The sequence below is a fragment of the Chiloscyllium plagiosum genome, chromosome 28 (assembly GCF_004010195.1).
Source record: "Chiloscyllium plagiosum isolate BGI_BamShark_2017 chromosome 28, ASM401019v2, whole genome shotgun sequence".
NCBI classification, from domain to species: domain Eukaryota; kingdom Metazoa; phylum Chordata; class Chondrichthyes; order Orectolobiformes; family Hemiscylliidae; genus Chiloscyllium; species Chiloscyllium plagiosum.
In genome coordinates, this window is record NC_057737.1 from 40,784,630 (window position 1) to 40,805,345 (window position 20,716).

Below are 20,716 nucleotides of genomic sequence, written 5' to 3' on the forward strand. Positions count from 1 at the left end.
ACAAAGGGGCCTTTACCTGGGCTCCAGGCTCTCAAAGTAGTGAAAGTATTTCTCGTAAGTCAGTAACTGCCATATAGACTCAGTTACCAGCCTTATTCCTAGGAAAAAGTGAGGACTGCAGATGCTGGAGATCAGAGCTGAAAATGTGTTGCTGGAAAAGCGCAGCAGGTCAGGCAGCATCCAAGGAGCAGGAGAATCGACATTTTGATTCCAGAAGAAGGGCTTATGCCTGAAACGTCGATGCTGCTTGACCTGCTGCGCTTTTCCAGCAACATATTTTCAGCTTATTCCTAGGAAAAGCAGCATCTTAGATATGCTGGAAGGATAAAATTTGGACAGCTTCTTTAATGCCCCTTCCCCCCTTACTTGGTTGAAAAGTGCAAAATGCTATGGGAAGAACAGAAAGAAAAGTTTCAAACTCTAATCTTTTGAATTTGCGAATGTTTTAGCTTCTAATTGAAACAATGGCAGGAACCAGAATCTGCTGTCACAACCTTATATTCCTTTTGGGGTAATAATTCAAACAGTGCCCTGGGAGCCAAAACAGCAGCTAGGCGTGGAGTGGGATTGGAAGAAGGGCTCAAACAATTACTCCTCCACTGCAAAGATAAAGATTTTCTAATACTTCATATTGCAAATAGCTGTTTTTGTTCAGTAAAGTATTACCAAAAGATATTTTATTGAGGTTTTTTTGTCTTGCAATCATAAAACATAATTGGTTCATTCCCAAGGCAATCAGAATCAATGCATGATTTAAATTTAAAACTTGGCAGTTAACTGTCAGTCATCATCTAACTGGTAACTCTCCATGCTAAAGCTTCTACCAGTCTTCTCAGACAGTATAAAATTGTTGTCCCTCTTGACTTTGTTGTTATTCTTGCATATGTTCTGTTGAGTGCAAGACAAAAATCTTCAACAAAATCCATTTGATTTTAACAATATTTTATATTGCACTGATATTCAGAATGAACACTGGCACTATGACAAAAACAGAAAACATTAACTTTAAGGATTTCACACTCAACATTTGAATCATCAGTGTAAAGACACTTCATCATTCCAAACACCATCATAGTTACATGAGTGTTCCACTGTAATTGTGAAATTGGGTAGTTGGAGAGATTGACAAGGAGGAACGAGGCTGCTAGATTTCTGTTCATTCAGACAGACAGTCTGTGGTTGTACCATAGAGACTGCTTCACATGCCCTTTGGAGAAACGACGCCTGGGTTTTTCTGCAAGCTATGAGTGTTGTACCGTCGGAGGGAGTCAAACCTGGTTATATGTTCAGGGAAGTCAGATGACATGGATTTTTTGCAACTGCAAGGAAAAAGGAAGATAAGGAAGAGTATTAATTTACATTGATACATTGAATTCCCCACAAATCTATTGCAAGAAATCAATAAATAACTGACACAACCAGTCAAGCATTTCAGTAAACACTTGTGGTTAAAGCTTCTTACTAATATTCCCAAGCATGCTGAAGCTACTAACTCAGTCTTGGCAATCTCATTACCCTACGAATGGGGGTCAAGAGTAATCACGAGTTCTCTTGGGAGTCATTGCAGCCATGGTTACCTATGTCCTCTTTAACAGTTATACATTGACCACCAAAATAGCAACCATGAGCAGAATACTTCATTTTGTTTTCCCTCTCCCTTGCATAGCAGCAAGAAGGAAAGCATTTCACAGCAGAATCCATCAGTATATTAACTCAGAGCAGTGGGATGGAGCTGAGATCTTCTGGTCTCTGTAGGTTAAAAGTTCTGTTGTTGCTACTGCACATGTTAACAGACCCCATGGGCTATAGATTATGAAAAAAGTGTTCTATACAGTGTGCAGCTTGGCTTTGTATGGGACCGAAAGAAAATGGTTGAAGTTATTGCTTCCAGTGTCTACGTTTTTTCAATTGACTCACCCAGAAGAATTGGGGTGGGGGGTGTGGAGAGTACAAAACCTCAGAAACCTATAAACTCTAACAGGACTGAACAGGTTAGATGTAGGAAGGATGTTCTAATTTAAGATAAAGGGTGTACATCTATTAGGATTGAGATGAGGAGAAATATTGTCTCCCATAGAGTGGTGAGCCTGTGGAATTCACCACCACAGAAAGTGGTTGAGGCCATAATATCTGTTTTTAAGAGAAAGGTTGAGAGAGCGCTCGCGGCTAAAGGGATCAAGGGATATGGGGAGAGGGCGGGATCAGAGTACAGAGCTTGATGATCAGCCGTGATCGTGATGAATGAAGGAGCAGTCTCAAAAAAGAGCTGAATGGCCTATTCCTGGTAAAATAAACAACTGGGCTTCCACACATGATTCTATTATCCAGCAGTCCTTAGCTGACAACCCTGCCCATCACCAGATAAGGCCAGAACCCCAGAGGCAAGTTACTTACCAGACCATGGCGAGCATGGCCACAAACATTGCCAACAGCAGGAAGAGCAGAATGGAGAGTATGGTCGTTATGACAACCATTCCACCAGTGCGACGTGAGAACGGGACGATAGTATTGGGATCTGTAGCTGGAAGGAAAAAAGGGACAAGAAAACCGTTCAAAACGCACACCACTGGGATTCCAACTGCAGTCAAACAAACACCAAAGAATTCGGGAAACACCCAGCAAACAGGTTCAAGACCAAAAACTGTTTTCCTCCAGCAGTTTTCCCAGATGCTAACGGATCTTTTCTTTCTCTATTACGGATTTTCAAATGTTCCCAAATGGTTCCTTTTGTATCCTTCACAGAAAATCAAGCTTCTTTTTAGCCATTTTTTAAATGGCCTACCAAACAAATGATTATAGAGTTGGAGATTAAAAACAACAGGATGAATCTTTTGAAAGGAGGAACACAGGTAGAAATATTTCTGGAGAAGGAAGAGGGTTAGAGGAGAGGTCACCAGCACAATGGATCAAACGGCCTCCTCCTATGCTACAGTTTATCTTTTATTTGTTTTGAAAACTCTTCATTAAGGCCAAGCTCTGATAAATCTTTGTTGTACTCCCTCCGTAGCTAGAACATCTTTCTCCAGTAAAGGAGCCCAAAACTGCACACAATATTGCAGGTGTGGTCTCACCAAGCCACTGTACAACTGCAGCAGGACATTCCTGCTCCTGTTCTCAAATCCTGTCATCATGAAGGCCAACATACTTTTTACCACTTGCTAAGCCTACACGTTTATTTTCAGGGACTGGTGTACAAGGACAGCCAGATCTCATTGGGAAAGGGGAAGGTGCAATCTACCATCATTCAGATAATAATCTATCTTCCTGTTTGTTTTTATTACCTTTCCTTTACCCACATTATACTGCATCTGCCATGTATCTGCACACTCAACTCTCCAAATCACACTGCATTCTCCCACAGCTCACCCTCCCACCCAAGTTTGTGTCATCTGCAAATGTGGAGATATATTTAAATTCCCTCATCTAAATCACAATTGGGGTCCTGGTACCAACCCTTGCTACACCCCACTAGACACACCTGTCACTCAGGCTCACTTATTCCTAACGTTGCCTGCCTTGCTCTATCTATTTCAGTACACTACCCCTCAATCCTATGTGCTTTAATTTATCATACTAATCTCTTATGTAGGACCTTATTGAAAGCTGTCCATCCTTAGTTGCCCTTGAGAAAGTGGTGGTGAGCTGCCTTCTTGTACTGCTGCAGTCCACCTGCTGTGGGATGACCCACAATGCCCTCAGGGAGGGAGTTCCAGGTTTTTGACTTAGCAATAGTGGAGGAACAACTAAGTCAGGATAGTAAGTGGCTTGGAGGGGATCTTGAAGATGGTGGTGCTCCTATGTATCTGCTGCCCCTGTCCTTCTAGAATGAAGTGGTTGTGGGTTTGGAAAGTGCTTGGTGAATTTCCCATTGCATCTTGAAGCAACTGAGTGTTGGTAGTGGATGTTACATCCTCAAATTCTATTAGGCATGATCCCCCTTTTGCAAATCCAGGCTGACTCTGTTTGATTCTGTCACTGTTTTGCAAGTGCTCTGTTATAAAAGATTCTATAAATGGACTGTAGAAAAGTTCTTGCTACTGTTGATGAAGGAGGTACTCACTGGTCTATAATTCCCTGTTTTTTTCTCTATTTCCTTTTTTAAAATACTGAGGTTTTTAAGCAAACCTCCAATTCATAGGAACTGCTTCAGAATCTTGATAGGTGACCAGGATTCCTAGGGCCTATTTTTGATACCCATCCTAGGCTACCTCACTATGATGCAGACTGTGGCTCACTAGTTCTGTTGGTCAGCATTGCTGTATGGAGTCAGAACAGAGATCAACTCAGAGATAGGGAGCGAGACCTGGATTGTTAGAAGTGGACAGCCAGGCCGGCTAGAAACACCTCAAGTGCTGGAAACAAATTCTGTTTGGCTTTGCAAAGGGAGTACAAATTGGATGTATGATTTTGGAAGGTTATGCTATGCCTATGAATTCACATAGACTAAGTTATTGTATTATGTTGATTGCGCGGGATAGCATTGTTACTTTTAGTTATCAGTTCAATATTGTTATTATTAGTTACTGGTGGAATTAAATTTCAGCCCACCTCTTCAATCCTGCTCACTCCCATATGAATAACCCCCCCCAACCTCTAATTCTCACTTTCCTCTCTTGACTCACTTAACATCCTGCAATATCTCAGGAAATCTAATCTTAAAGAAACATATGTATAAAGCCAGGCTTCATGTGGTGCAAGCTCAGGAAAGGTCTCTACCCAGAGGAGGCAACCTTGGTGTCTGTAGATGCATGATCCCACTGACTTTATCCTCCATTGCCCCACAAGTATACGTTCTTGTTTACAAAGAGAATGATGCTTGGCCTTTTACAACAGCAGCAATACTCACCACTTTTCAGCATGATCTCGTCTGTAAATTCAGTTTCTGCAACAATATTGGGTGTCCGGATATCAGGATTAATCAAAACGTACTTCATTCTAAACCAACAAAAAAAAGGTTAGCCTTTAGAAGATAACTTTCATTCTCATGAGAAAAGCTGTTGAAAGAAATTGGAATCTTTTAACTGAATATATCAGTGACTTAATCCATATCCCTCACCTTGTGCAATCTCTCAAAAATACTGATGTGGAGGAGCTGGTGTTGGACTGGGGTGTACAAAGTTAAAAATCACACAACACCAGGTTATAGTCCAACAGGTTTAATTGGAAGCACTGCTCCTTCATCAGGTAGCTGTGACACAATCACCAGATGAAAGAGCAGCGCTTCGAAAGCTAGTGTGCTTCCAATTAAACCTGTTGGACTATAACCTGCTGTTGTGAGATTTTTAACTCAAAAATACTGGTTTCAAAACGTCTACTACCTGGGGGAGGCGTGCCGTCATGGTAATGTTACTGAACTAGTCATCCAGGGGCTAATCTTTTGGTGCACAGACACAATTCCACTGCAGTAGAGTGGATCACATTTCTATTTTTCCAAAAACACTTCATTCACAGAATTTATTAAACTACATTACATGACATGACTGTTCAAAGTTGGCATTGCCTAAAAATCCAGTCTCTGCTAATACTGGATGCTAATCATTAGTTCTAATTAGTCAATATTTAGTTGACTCATTACATGTCAAACATAGCACAAGATGGCAAGACAGCAGGAATACTCAAGCAGCCTCCCACTGTCTTTTCTTGCCATTTTGCCAGCTTTCCCTCCTGGTAGTCTATCGCCAACAGAATAGAAACTTCTGACCCATATTTCAGAAGGACTGCATTGTTTGCAAAGCATTTCAGGACATCCTCAGTGATGAGAATCCATAATTAAAAGGTTTCTTTCTGTATCCATTTTAGGGATGGTCAATAAATGCTGGCCCAGCCAACATCACATCCCAAGTTAAGAGTAAAGAAAATGCTGCCTGAATGTGCTTCTATGCCAACTTGATTAACACAGTTAAAAATCACACAACACCAGGTTATAGTCCAACAGGTTTAATAGGAAGCACACTAGCTTTCGGAGCGACACTCCTTCGTCAGGTGATAGTGGAGGACAAAATTGTAACGCACAGAATTTATAGCAAAAATTTACAGTGTGATGTAACTGAAATTATACATTGAAAAATTGATTGTCTGTTGAGTCTTTCATCTGTTCGAATACCATGATAGTTTCACTTCTTTCATGTGTAAATCACAAAACCTTTTTTTAAAAGTTGCATTCTCAGGTTAGCTGTAACAATTGGTTACAACAGACTCAACAGACAATCAAGGTATTTTTCAATGTATAATTTCAGTTAAATCACACTGTAAATTTTTGATATAAATTCTGTGCCTTACAATTTTGTCCTCCATAATCACCTGATGAAGGAGCGTCGCTCCGAAAGCTAGTGTGTTTCCAATTAAACCTGTTGGACTATAACCTGGTGTTGTGTGATTTTTAACTTTGTACACCCCAGTCCAACACCAGCATCTCCAAATCTTGATTAACATATAACATATTGATTGGCATTCACTACAGTCAATAAAAATAAAACAAAAGTGACTTCTGATTTGACTTACCGGAATGTTCCACCAGTAGGTAAAGGTGCATTGCAATTTGGAGTGGTACAGGGTACTTCTGCCCCAACTCGCAAAGTTAAGATCCGGCCAGGCATCACAGTTGATGGACAAGAATAAACATTTCTTTTTGTTTTAACAGTGAGGTAAAAACCATTTGATCCAGAGAAAGCATCTTGGTACATCAAATTTGAAGGATCCACAAACCCATTTTTGATACTATTAAATCTTGCAACTCCTGGATTGGAAAGGGACAAAATTGTAAATCAATCCATGATGCAGACCAATCACAGATTTACTTCTAGAGCAGTAGAATTAAAAAGCAGGCCACTTAAACTATACCCAATTATACCAAACTGAACAGCTTCGACCTACAGAGTCACAAAACAGATGCTGCAACACTGGAGCAAATGCTAAAGAGATTTGCAGGGATGCTCACAGAAAAAAGTAAAAAGCATTAATTTTGACAAACTGTTTAAAGATTTACAAAACTGATACAAGAACTGAGAGGTCAGACCATCATAGAATCCCCTACAGTGCAGAATCAGGCCGTTACAGTCCATTGAGTCTACACTGACCCTCCAAACAGCATTCCACACAGACCCTCCTCCCTACAACCTTACATTTCTCATAACTAATTCACCTAACCTACATATCCCTGGGCATTATGTGCAGTTTAGCATGGCCAATCCACCTAACCTGCACGTCTTTGGACTGTGGGAGGAAACCAGGAGGAAACCCACGCAGACACGGGGAGAATGTCTGTGTGGAGTTTGCACAGTCGCCCAATGCTGGAATTCAACCCGGGTCCCTGGAACCATGAGGCAGCAGTGCCAATCACTGAGCCACCATGATGCCCTCTGCAATGGCTAAACAAGCACAGGTTATTTTATTTTAAAGAGAAGGTTGAAGGGTGTCCTTAAAGAGGTTTGATAGGTTAGACAAGATATCTTTCCATTTCTTTTTCCAATTCTCTCTCAAGATTTGATCTCTGTTGGCTGGGCCAGTATATATTGCCAATTCTCCAGCACCAGTGGGTGTTCTAAAGCTTGTGGCAGCCACAAACAATGGAGCAATAAGGCAACATCACTGTCAAAAACCTTTCAACCAACAATACATCTAGATCCAAACCCTTGGTTTGTACTTTACACATGTAAACATTGACTGTAATTATAAATGTGATGACATACAATATTAGAAGAAACAGATTTTGTGCAATGTCAATTTTGAACAGACATGCAATTTTATAAATTCTGCAAATAAAGTGTCTTCAGGTGAAAAAAAAAAGGTTGCTCATCCCTAGTTGTCCTTGAGGTGGTGATGAGCTGCCTTCTTGAAGCACTGCAGTTGGTGTGGTTTAGATACACCCATAGCACTATAAGGGAGGGATTTCCAGGAATTTGACCCAGCAACGCTGAAGGAACAGCCAAAATATTTCCAAGTCGGGATGATGAGTGGCTCGGAGGGGTACCTACGTTGTATCTGCTGCATTTGTCCTTCTGATGGTAAAAGGCCACAGGATGAAAAGGTATGGTTGAAGGAGCCTTGGGGAGTTAGTGCAATGCATCTTGTAGATACTTCATACTGCTTCTACATGAGAGTTCAAAACTTGGGAATGTCTTTACAAAAAGTCATTAATAAGACAGAAAAAAACTTACAGAAATATATCTTACCACGGGGAATAGTTGAGATGAACGATATTTAGAGAAGTTGCTCAAGCGTATGTAGAGGGAAAAAGGGAGGGAGAGAGGGCTGACTGTAATGTTTTAAACAATGTTATCAATAGGCCCAACGTATTGATTTGATTTATGTCCAATTTTCCAATAACATTGGCATCACTGATATCACTAGTCCTTACTCTCCCCAGAACACAATTCATCCTTCTTCCCTCCCCCCAACAGCTGGCCAGCAATGCATAAAACCTGTCAAAATCACCATTTAAGTGTAAACCTTGCCCATCCACTTTAATGACTGAGGGAGGAAACCAGAGCACACGCAGGAAACGCACACAGACATTGGAAGAACATGCAAACATCATATAGACAGTCACCAGGGGGTGGAATTGAACCCAGGTCCCTTGGTACTGTGAGGCAGCAGTGCTAACCACTGCGCCACCATTCTGCCCAGAATTAATTTTCATCAGCCATAAAGTACTGTATATAACTTCCAGAACAATGCATTAGTCTCACCAGCCACCTTAACCTGACAGGAAGTTGTACGGTCACTTTAGAGGAAATAGCACTTCACACATAAAGATACTCACCAGACGAATTAGCCACGAGCAGCCAGACATCACAGTTCACACAGCCGGTGTCTGAACTGTTAAACACACAGAGTGGCTGCTCAAGCGCAACAGTTGTTTGTGTAATTCGCCCGAGTACAGTACTTGACACAACTTCAGGGACATAAGAGATTGCTGTTGGAACTGCAAAGAGAAAAAAAAAAATGAATACACAGCAATTTCTGTCAAATAAACACATTCTGTAAGTCAGATATACAACATGGAAATAAATCCTTCAGTCCAACCAGCCCATGCCGACCAGATATCCCAACCCAATCTAGTCCCACCTGCCTGCACCCGGCCCATATCCCTCCAAACCCTTCCTATTCATATACCCATCCAGATGCCTCTTAGATGTTGCAATTGTACCAGCCTCCACCACTTCCTCTGGCAGCTCATTCCACACACGCACCACCCTCAGATCCCTTTTATCATCTTTCCCCTCTCACCCTAAACCTATGCTCTCTAGTTCTGGACTCCCCCACCCCAGGGAAAAGACTTTGTCTATTTATCCTATCCATGCCCCTCATGATTTTATACACCTCTAAGGTCACCCCTCAGCCTTTCGCGCTGCAGGGAAAACAGCCCCAGCCTATAGAGCCTCTCCCTTTAGCTCAAATCCTCCAACCCTGGCAGCATCCTTGTAAAATCTTTTTCTGAACCTTGCTAACCAATCTCCCATGGGGAACCTTGTCAAATGCCTTACTGAAGTTCACATAGATCACATCCACTGCTCCGCCCTCGTCAATCCTCGTTGTTACTTCAAAAAACTCAGGCAAGTTTGTGAGACATGATTTCTCACGCACAAAGCCATGTTGACTATCCCTAATCAGTCCTTGCCTTTCCAAATGCGTGTAAATCCTGTCCCTCAGGATTCCCTCCAACAACTTACCACCAGTGACATCACGCTCACTGGTCTATAGTTCCCTGGCTTGTCCTTACTATCTTAAATAATGCTACCAAGTTAGCCAACCTCCAGTCTTCCGGCACCTCACCTGTGACTATCAATGATACAAATATCTCAGCAAGGAGCCCAGAAATCACTTCCCTAGCTTCCCACAGAGTTCTGGGGATTTATCCACTTTTATGCGTTTCAAGACATCCAGCACTTCCTCCTCTGTAAAATGGACATTTTTCAAGATGTCACCATCTATTTCCCTACATTCTATATTTTCCATATCCTTTTCACAGTAAACACCGATGCAAAATACTCATTTAGTAGCTCCCCCATCTCCTGCAGCTCCACACAAAGGCCGCCTTGCTGATCTTTGAGGGGCCCTATTCTCTCCCTAGTTACCCTTCTGTCCTTAATGTATTTGTAAAAACCTTTTGGATTCTCCTTAACCCTATTTGTCAAAACTATCTCATGTCCTCTTTTTACCCTCCTGATTTCTCTCTTAAGTATACTCCTACTGCCTTTATACCCTCAGGATTCACTCGATCTCTCCTGCATATACCTGACGTATGCTTCCTTCTTCTCAACCAAACCTTCAATACCTCCAGTTATTCAGCAATCCCTACAACTGCCAGCCTTCTCTTCCACCCTGACGGGAATACACTTTCTCTGGACTCTCGTTATCTCATTTCTGAAGGCTTCCCATTTTCCAGCCGTCCCTTTACCTGCGAACATCTGCCCCCAATCAGCTTTTGAAAGTTCTTGCCTGATACTGTCAAAATTGGCCTTTTTCCAATTTAGAACTTCAACTTTTAGATCTGGTCTATCCTTTTCCATCACTATTTTAAAACTAATAGAATTATGGTCGCTGGCCCCAAAGTGCTCCCCCACTGACACCTCAGTCACCTGCCCTGCCTTATTTCCCAAGAGTAGGTCAAGTTCTGCACCTTCTCTAGTAGGTACATCCACATACTGAATCAGAAAATTGTCTTGTACACACTTAATGTCCTCTCCATTAAAACCCTTAACACTATGGCGGTTCCAGTATATGTTTGGAAAGTTTAAATCCCCTACCATAACTACCATATTATTCTAACAGAAAACTGAAATCTCCTTAAATTTGTTTCTCAAAATTTCCCACTGGCTATTAGGGGGTCTATAATACAATCCCAATAAAATGATCATCCCTTTCTTATTTCTTAGTTCCACCCAAATAACTTCCCTGAATGTATTTCTGTAAGCCTTTGTAATTTACTCCACCCAAGACTAAAATGAAGTTCTGGGTGACAAAATTCCTCCTATGTATGGTGAGAAAGCATTTCATTCTCTGGTCAATGCATCCCCTGCACTCCCATCACCGTGAAGTCAAGATGCTTTTCTGTAGATTATGCAACTATATTTCACCATCCCTTCCCCCGCCCCCATCCCCAAAACTGGTGTCATTTGGCTGTTAACCAGATTTCTTTCTGGCATCAGATTGGTGTCCTGTGTCACTAAAAATCTCAAATTGAAATGTATCCCTGCTACTATTTCTGTTGCATTATCACTCTTTTGATGAACATCTCTATGCCTGCATCAAAACAAAGTGCTGGAGGAACTGAGCAGGTCTGGCAGCATCTCCAGAGAGAGAAGCAGAGTTACGCTAAGTCCAATATGACTCGACTTCAGAACCATTTCTCTACAGCTGCCTGTCCTGCTCTGTATCTACATTCACTGTTTCTCTCCCCGAGGTACTACCAGACCAGAGTAACTCCAGCATCTGCAGTTCTTGTGTGCTCTGTATCTATTCTTCCCACACATTTTAAAAATCAACATCTCTCTCTTACTTACTCTCCTTTCTACACAAGGTCTCCCTCCTTTCTCTTGCAGGAGCACAACAAAACAGGAGCCGTTCAGCCCCTCAAGCCTGTTCCATTATTCTATAAGAAAATGGCGGATTATGCCCCAGACGTTAACTCTTTTGTGATAGGTCCTCAGATTTTTCAAATATCTCTAATATATGGTAACCAAAGAAATGATTTGCATCCCAGGAAGTGCAGGCTGGGCATTCCATCCATCCAACTGAACCCAGCCTTCTCCCCAGCCTTGCAAATGCCCATTCAATTGGGATAACATGGTTTTGTCACCTTAGCCCAGGTTCAGTTCTTAGTTGGGAAATATTTAGGGAGATACAGCGGTAATGTCATTGGACTAGTAATCTAGAGGGCCAGACATGTGGGAACATGGGTTTGAATCCCATCATGGCAATTAGTGGAACTTAAATTAAATTAAGGAATCTGGAATTTAAAAAGTTAGCAACCAAATCACAAAGTTAAGCATAGAGACCACGATCTAGCAGAGGACAGGAGAAAGCAAAGCCTGGATAGACCAGGGCAGGGACTCCAATGGCTAGAGGAAAGCATGGGTCAAAGTTGACTCGTGTCAGGAGGGAGCAGAGGATCCCAAGAGGAAGTTGCAAAGAGAGAGTCAGGGCAGTGTTCCTGTACTGAAGTGACATATCCATCATTACACAACAAAGCACAAACAACCCAAATATAAGAGTTAGCAGTCATATGTTCCCCACAAACCAAATGGGATTGATATGATATGATTTTTAAAAATCAAATAAATCCCTCTTGATCCAGTACGTAACTATTGAGATATAAAATGGAAGATGCTGACTGGCTATTTGGCAGGACACAATTAGGTTAGATTCCCTACAGTATGGAAACAGGCCCTTCAGCCCAACAAGTCCACACCGACCCTCTGAAGAGCAATCCACCCAGACCCCTACCCTATATTTACCCCTGACTAATGCGCCTAACACTTTGGGCAATTTAGCATGGCCAATTCACCTGACCTGCACATCTTTGGATTGTGGGAGGAAACTGGAGGAAACCCACGCAGACACAGGGAGAATGTGCAAACTCCACACAGACAGTTGTGGGAAGTGAACCCAGGTCCCTGGCACTGTGAGGCAACAGTGCTAACCACTAAGCCACCGTGCTGCCAAGCAGAGAAGTTACATCGGCACTTCATGTCAAAGAATGAAAACACATTGACCAGGCTATGATGTTTCAGTAAAGGAACCAATTTCATCTTTTTCTCCCCGTGAATCACAGCACATTCCCATTTGTGCTGAATGCACATTCCTCCAAAAATCCAGCTGTTCAAAACAATTGATTCCAAATTAGGCTTATAGCTATAATCACTGATATACATTGGCCAAATAAGATTAACTTTTCTTAATGGTTTTAAAAAGGATTCCAGGACTTTTACCACTGTTTGCAGAATGTGATTCTGCAGGGCAGTCTGCTGAAAACTGAAAGCCAAATGGATTGCCAATGATATGTGAAAATGAATACTTACGCCAGCAGTACAATGGGACAGGACTTTGTTATAACAGTTATACCCAGTAGGAGTCATTCTGCATTGAGCAACACAGGTAATAAAATTGTGATATTGTAACCTAACTTCTGTTTGGTAATTAACACATGAACTTAAAACTTCAGGAGCTGTAGGCTGCTGGTTTGCCCACTGATGCTTTCACGCTTGGTAGGAAAGGAGTCTTCAAATTGCAGGACGCCAGCAGAACTTCAATCATTCACATCTTCAAGGAAGCTCTGGTGAAAGGCACTGACCTGAAACATCTTGAATTGTTGCTGGAAACATCGGGACTTCTGAGAAAGCCGGTGAGGCTACTAATATTGACTCCGACCAACTCCTTATCCCCTCCCCAAAGAGAGAAAGCAGCCACTTCAGGGGTCCAGTAATCTGCACCCCTCCCCATCCTGCAGTTACATTAAAGATGTCATGTTCCTGCCATGGATACTCTTAATAAGCCAGGAACCTCCTGAGATCCAGCCTTCCAGTCATCCTGGGGCCTACAGCCACAGCAAAGCCTAACCTCAGTTGACAGTCTTTGACAGCCCAGTCTACAACACTCTTGCTGTTTCAGAGGAGGCTTACAAGAATAATCCTAGGGGTGAAGTGCTCGTAATGTGAGGAGCAGTTTGGGATGGGGGTGGTGGGGGGGGGGGGGGGGGTGGAATGGGGGGGGGGGGGTGTATAGGTAACAGGGAATAGAGGGTGTGAGAATAGATGAACAGGCGTTTAGCAATTTTGTAAGCCTCTATAAGGTCACCCCTCAGCCTCCGAACCTCAGCCTCCGATGCTCCAGCCTGTTCAGCCTCTCCCTATAGCTCAAATCCTCCAACCCTGGCAACATCCTTGTAAATCTTTTCTGAACCCTTTCAAGTTTCACAACATCTTTCCGATAGGAAGGAGACCAGAATTGCATGCAATATTCCAACAGTGGCCTATCCAATGTCCTGCACAGGCGCAACATGACCTCCCAACTCCTGTACTCAATACTCTGACCAATAAAAGAAAGCATACCAAACACCTTCTTCACAATGTGAAGAAGATATTTCCGTTAGGAGACGAGATTAGGACCTGAGGACACAGCTTCAGAAAGGTGGTGAAGGGACAACCCTTTAGAACAGAGAGATAAGGAAGAATTTCTTCCACCACAAGGTGATGTATCTGTGGAACTCATTGTTGTGGAGGCCAAGTGATTGAGTGTATTTAAGACAGGGATAGATGGGCTCTTGATTGGTAAAGGGATCAAGCGTTACTTGGAGAAGGCAGAAAGGGGCTGAGAAACACAGACATGATTGCATGGTGGAGTGGCCTTGATAGGAGTAGAATCAGGCCATTCAGCCTGTCTCTTATAGTCTTCTGAAAAGCTAGTATCCTGCTTCCAACTCCACTTCCATTTAGTCCCCTCTCCCTTGATGATTTGCATTGCCCTAAAGGAGCTTTACATGTAAGTTAATCAAGTGGACAGCATGGGTGATCAACTGCTGATGGTTAATAGGTGAAAACAATTTGGGGCGGGGGGAAAAGGCGCAGTCGTACAGAAGAGTATTTCTGAATATAGAAAAGGAAAGAAAGGTCAGCGGGTCACTGGGTTGTAGCTCCTTTCAATGCTTTAAATGTGAATGCTGGATGAGAGAGAGAGGTGGCACCACTGAGGAACAGTGATTGTAGGTAGGACATAGCCTGATACCCAACTTCCTGTCCACATTCAAAATGTTAACTCATACTCAGGAGTGAAGCACTGTCACATTGCCTGATGCCCATTGCCTGGCACAGTACAGTATTCACCCTCTGGCTACATTGGAGACAGTTTCTCTTGAGCCATCCATGGATGCCAACTGCTGCAGGTGGCTGTGTCCAGGCTTCCTTCATCAAATCGAGCTGGCTACTCATTGTCACCCACAGGGAAAAGAATTTCCTTTCTTCCCTGACCGGGAAACCTTCTGACAGAGACAGAGAGAAAGCTTGCTGCCTGGCCTCTGACATCTCCAGTGGGGAGTGGGGGCTGAGGAATAGAGACTGACTGATCTCCTGGCCTGAAGAGTATGAAGAGCCTTTTAACTTGCTCAAAGGTAGAAGACAGAAGGTGGTGGTAGAGAGTTGCTTTTCAGACTGGAGACCGATGACCAGAGCAGTGCCACAACGATCAGTGCTGGGTCCACTACTTTTCATCATTTTTTTTAAATGATTTGGATGTGTGCATAAGAATTATAGTTAGTAAGTTTGCAGATGACACCAAAATTGGAGGTGTAGTGGACAGCAAAGAAGGTTACCTCAGAGTACAACAGGCTCTTGCTCAGATGGGCCAATGGGCTGAAGAGTGGCAGTTAGAGTTTAATTTAAATAAATATGAGGTGCTGCATTTTGGGAAAGCAAATCTTAGCAGGACTTATTAGGATGTTAGTTAGGCCACTTTTGGAATATGGCATGCAATTCTGGTCTCCTTCCTATCAGAAAGATGTTGTGAAAGGGTTCAGAAAAGATTTACAAGGATGTTGCCAGGGTTGGAGGATTTGAGCTCTAGGGAGAGATTGAATAGGCTGGGGCTGTTTTCCCTGGAACGTCAGAGGCAGAGGGGTGACCTTATAAAGCTTTATAAAATCATGAGGGGCATGGATAGGGTAAATAGACAAAGTCTTTTCCCTAGGGTGGGAGAGTCCACATTTAGGGTGAGAGGGGAAGATATAAAAGAGGCCTAAGGGGTAACCTTTTCATGTAGTGAGTGGTCCATGTATGGAATGAGCTGCCAGAGGAAGTGGTGGAGGCTGGTACAATTACAACATTTAAGAGGCGTCTGTTTGGGTATAAATCATACCAATTGTCTTCCTTTCTCTCAATAGAGGGAGGCAACTGGTGTGGTTTAACCAGAGGGTCACCATGCCTCTGGCAAGGGACGAGGTTGAGAAAGTTACCTTCATGGTAGCCTCAGCTGGTGTGGGAATTGTACCCATATACTGGCGTCACTCTGCATCACAAACTAGCCATCCAGCCAACCGAACTAAACCGACACCCTCAACACACATACTGACATACTAATAGAGGGAATCAGACTTCCACATGGTATTCTGATGGGAGTTTTCTTTTAAAAACAGAAAATGGGGTTGATACTTTCTCTTTTCATGAACCTTTCACATCATATTTCCAAAATCTCAATACCAAGTAGCTTTGAGGAGGTGGTTTTGGACCAGACTGATACCAAAGGCAAACGAGTTCAGTTATGTGGAAAATAAGAATGTGTGCGATTGTTTCCCCTTACAGCAGAGATGATGTCTGGGAAGAGTTAACAGGAGGTTCAAGGTTATGAGTAAATAATGAAAAATGTTTCCAGTGTCAGAAGAGTTAGAAACCAGAGGACACTGATACTAATTGCTAAGGGGTGAGATGGGATTTTACCCAAATTATGAACTGAAATGCAGAGGAAGAACAGAGGAAGCAGATTCCAGAACTTTCAAAAAAGGAATTGGATTCATACTTGAAAAAGGGTAAAATAAAATCAGAATTAAGGGGAAAAAACAGCAGATATTGGAGAGGTTGGGAAGGGATAGATGATTTCAAGCTAGTGCTGACTCAATAGGCTGAATGATCTGTTATGCAGTGACTTTCTATGATTGTAGTCCCCGTATAAAAGAAAATCTACTGGAGTTCAGCTCAAGAAACCAACTAGTGGGCCCTAAAAAGAGAAAATAATAGCATTTTAAGCCAAGTTTATACCTTTCCCTTGTTTCAGGAAAGCATCCACAAGCAGATACCCACACTACAGGTATATTCCTACTATAGTTAATGAATTTATAACATAAAACTATTTTTTAATACTTTGATTTACCAAATCCCTGTTTTTTTTTGGGATATCCATTCTCCTTTTGACTTGTTCTTGGCATGCTTGTTTTAACTCATTCCGGTCACAACTTTTACTCATTTTTATCAGATACCTAACATCTTAAAAACTGTTGCTCAGCAGCATTAGCAAGTTTTGTGTTGAATTAAATTATAAATAAATCCACATTTAATTGTCCAACTCTTATGCAAAATCATACATGTTTTATCTAACAGGGTGGGGGGAAATTGGTGGAAATTATATTGAATAAAAGATGGAGGACTCCAGGTCTCAACTAAGGGACAGGGCTCATCAAAAAGGTATATTTATGAATAAAGTAAATTGTTGAAATAAAAAAGGCAGCAATTCACAGTCCCAGGCTAACTATTGCAGCTCTGCATTGAATAGTGTAGATCCCTCCAGCTCTCTCTCTCTCTTCAGTCAGTCCGAGTCTTATTCTCATTTGTGTGGCTATTGTGGCAAGGACAGGGAATAATGGCCATCCCAGACTGCTGTTGAAAAGCTGAAAGTGGGTCACCTTCTTTGATGCAGTTGAGGGGTTTACAAGGCCACAGTTCGAGGCTGTGCGTTTGGAAACGTAGACCAGACCAGAAAAATGACCAGTTTCCCCTCAGAAGGACAATTCATCTCCTGTTGATGTAATTAAGTGAATTTGAAATACCCTTGAGAAGGGAATTCCAGTCCCCTGTTTCACTCTCTCGGGACCATCCTATTATCCCTCTCCCTGAGGGAAACTGGACTCGTTAAAGGAATCAGTGGAATTGCTCATTGCCCGAATACAGTGCCACACGCCATTTGTGAACCAGAATCTAGTCACCTCAATGCTTTCCCCCTTGAGGACCCACTCGATGTTCGGGATTTCTGTCCGGACAAACTACATTCACAGCGAGTTATTATTGGTCACTCTGGTTATTATTGTAATCATTACAGAGCAAAGATTTAGCTGAAAGCTGTGCTGACTCTGGAACACAGTATGCTCACAGACAGTTTCTATATTCACTGTGTGGAGCTCACGTTTAAATCCACTCTGCCCTTCAGCTCACACACGCAAATTCCAATACACTGTACACCCTCAAGCAGCAACATGACTAAAATCTGACCCAAACCAGGAGCCAAGAGGCTTCAAAGACAGCACGGTACAGCCACTTCATTCTCCGCCAGCTCAACCTGAATTTCCGACAGGTTCCCATCCGAGCTTTGAGTCAACGTGAACATTTCCGAGAAGTTACAAGGAGCCAACAGCACCGCTCCTTAGAAACAGAAAACGCGAGACTCTTTCCACTAAAACAACCGGAGATTTCACATGAGGCGGTGCAGAATCGCCCAGGGTCTTGCAGAGCCTTGGAGAAGTGTTGCTGGTCACCCAGACTTTGTGAGAGAATAGTTACAGACTGCTTTTACCTGAACTGCCGACGCCACACACAGCGCACAGCAACACAAGGCGAAACAAACGGTTCATCTCCTGATCCTGGTAAAACTGAGCTCCTGGTCTGAAACCCTTCCACTCTCTGCTCGATCTAATCCCTTCTGACGCAGGGTGGTTCAATCAGGTTCTTTTGACGTGCCAGTTCCCCTCTTGATTGTGGTCAAACGAGTTGAACCTGCTCAGAAAGACTGTCTCTCCTCTGAAAGGTGTGGTTTAGTCGCAATTAAACCAAAACAAAAACGACACGCACTACCTCAAACCCAAAGCTGCTCAAACCCAAGGCATCTGATCTTTGTTAAATTAAACTGCACTATCCCTGACCTATTGCACTTTGCAGTTTCAGGGATTCTTTCCCTGAAACTTTACCATCCCACCGATTTGCAGCGGGTGACCTCAGGTTCACTCCGGTCACTGGCTGTGAAAGAGAAATAAACATTACTGTCGCAGAGGTCAGCTGTGATGTTATTAATAACCCAGGCCTTTCCCACAGGAAGCAAGTCTGCTTTAGATTGTGATTTTAAATAATCCGTGTCAATGAAAAGGGATTTGTGATATTGACACACTTGGCATTTGGAAAGTTACAGTCTCCATCCTCCTGAATAATTCTCCGTGCTTTTGGATCGATAACCAGTCCATTGGGAATGCAGGAAAACAGCCAAACCACTCACCCATCCTCCCTCCACCTGGCCTCTTCCCTCTGGCTTGTTTATCCGCACTGAGAACTGTCCATGTGACATTGCCCTCCCCACCCATTCAAACAGGAAGGGGAGACCATGGTATTATGGTTAAACTGTTAATCCTGGTAATGTCCTAAGGACCCGGGTTTGAATCGTGGAATTTGAATTCAATAAAATAATCCGGAATTAAGATTCTTATGATCACCATAAATCCATTGTCAATTGTCAGAAAATGCCATCTGGTTCAGTAATGCCCTTTTGGGGAAGGAAACTGCCATCATTACCCAGTCTGGCCTATATGTGACTCCAGACCCACAGTGATGGGGTCTATTCCTAACTTCCTCTGGGATGGGTAATAAATGCTGGCCGAGCCAGTGATGCTCTCAATCATGAATTAATTTTAAAAACCCTGTTCTCCCTCGGAACTCACTGTACTCTGTGCTCTGTGTTGTCAGCTCCAACCCTGACTCTGTAATCAAGCCTTCCGACATGGGTAATGCTGTTGCCGTCAGGTTTACCAACCGCATGGAGCTGAGCACCAGCTCTCAGATACCTCCTTCTATCACCCCTCCCGGGCAATCACCCCACCATCGAACATCAGGTTATTCTGTCCATGATGCTAATCACATCTTATCTGGGATTCTCCAGCTCTCAGTCACCCAACCCTGCACATCCCACCTCTATTTTCTTCCCAAAATCAGTACTCCCTGTGCAGACCCGCTGTTTCTGCCCGCTTCTGCCCCAAGAAACTTATTTCTTCTTACCTCTGACTTGATGTACATCTGCAATTCTTCTGATACTTGACATCAGTTTCAGAATTTCTAGTTCACAGGCATCAGCTGCCGTCTTTTCACCACGGGCATGCAGTCTTTTTACATGACCATCCTCATCAGGATGGTCTCAGGGCTTTCTGCTTCTTCCTGGAAATTAGGCCTGAACAGTCCCCATCCTCCTCCACCTGGGTTAGTCCACCCTCACTTTGAATGTCTCCTTTAACGCCTCTCACTTTCTTCAGTGAAAAGGTGGCGCTATGGGGATCTATACTATTCAATGCAGAGCTGCAATAGTTAGCCTGGGACTGTGAATTGCTGCCTTTTTTATTTCAACAATTTATTCATAAATATACCTTTTTGATGAGCCCTGTCCCTTAGTTGAGAGCTGGAGTCCTCCATCTTTTATTCAATATAACTTCCACCAATTTCCCCCCACCCTGTTAGATAAAACATGTATGATTTTGCATAAGAGTTGGACAATTAAATGTGGATTTATTTATAATTTAATTCAACATAAAACTTTCTAATGCTGCTGAGCAACAGTTTTTAAGATGTTAAGTATCTGACAAAAATGAGTGAAAGTTGTGACAGGAATGAGTTAAAACAAGCATGCCAGGAACAAGTCAAAAGGAGAATGGATATCCCAAAAAAAAAGGATTTGGTAAATCGAAGTCTTCTATCTATGTTAATAGGTTACCCTGTACACCATGAATTGACATACATTACACCTACACATTTCCCTTAATTCATTTTTCTTGTTACTTTCTGAAATAACTTGTTCCCTCTCTTTCAACTCCTCATTTGCAATTATTTTTGAGATCTTATTTGTATCATCTGCAGTGATGGTATTCCACTGTTGTAAGTCTGCCAGCCAGTCTGCCTAAAATTCCAGACTGCCTAGAAGTATGGGATTCATCCTTCTATTTGGAGACTGCCTGTAATCCTAGTAAGGACCACTGCTGCTCGATTCT

At 42.6% G+C, this 20,716-nt stretch overlaps 1 protein-coding gene across 1 annotated transcript; it reads right to left on the reverse strand.

Moving 5' to 3' along the window:
• Nucleotides 1-215: 215 nt before the first annotated feature.
• upk3b (uroplakin 3b) lies at nt 216-18,651 on the reverse strand. Its single transcript, XM_043718025.1, has 6 exons — nt 18,271-18,651; nt 8,762-8,923; nt 6,502-6,736; nt 4,847-4,935; nt 2,395-2,521; nt 216-1,319 (listed from the first exon to the last, which is right to left on the reverse strand). The coding sequence occupies exons 1-6, from the start codon at nt 18,326-18,328 to the stop codon at nt 1,199-1,201; spliced, it is 792 nt and encodes a 263-aa protein (XP_043573960.1). The 5' UTR covers nt 18,329-18,651; the 3' UTR covers nt 216-1,198.
• Between the last annotated feature and the right edge of the window lie 2,065 nt (nt 18,652-20,716).

Excerpts from the sequence above, each read along its gene's own strand:
- upk3b (XM_043718025.1), bottom strand. The coding sequence starts at position 18,328 with ATGAACCGTTTGTTTCGCCTTGTGTTGCTGTGCGCTGTGTGTGGCGTC. Across the intron at positions 8,924-18,270 it reads GTGTGGCGTCGGCAGTTCAG|TTCCAACAGCAATCTCTTAT; the intron begins GTAAAAGCAGTC and ends TTCTCTTTGCAG. Across the intron at positions 1,320-2,394 it reads GCCATGCTCGCCATGGTCTG|TTGCAAAAAATCCATGTCAT; the intron begins GTAAGTAACTTG and ends TTTTCCTTGCAG.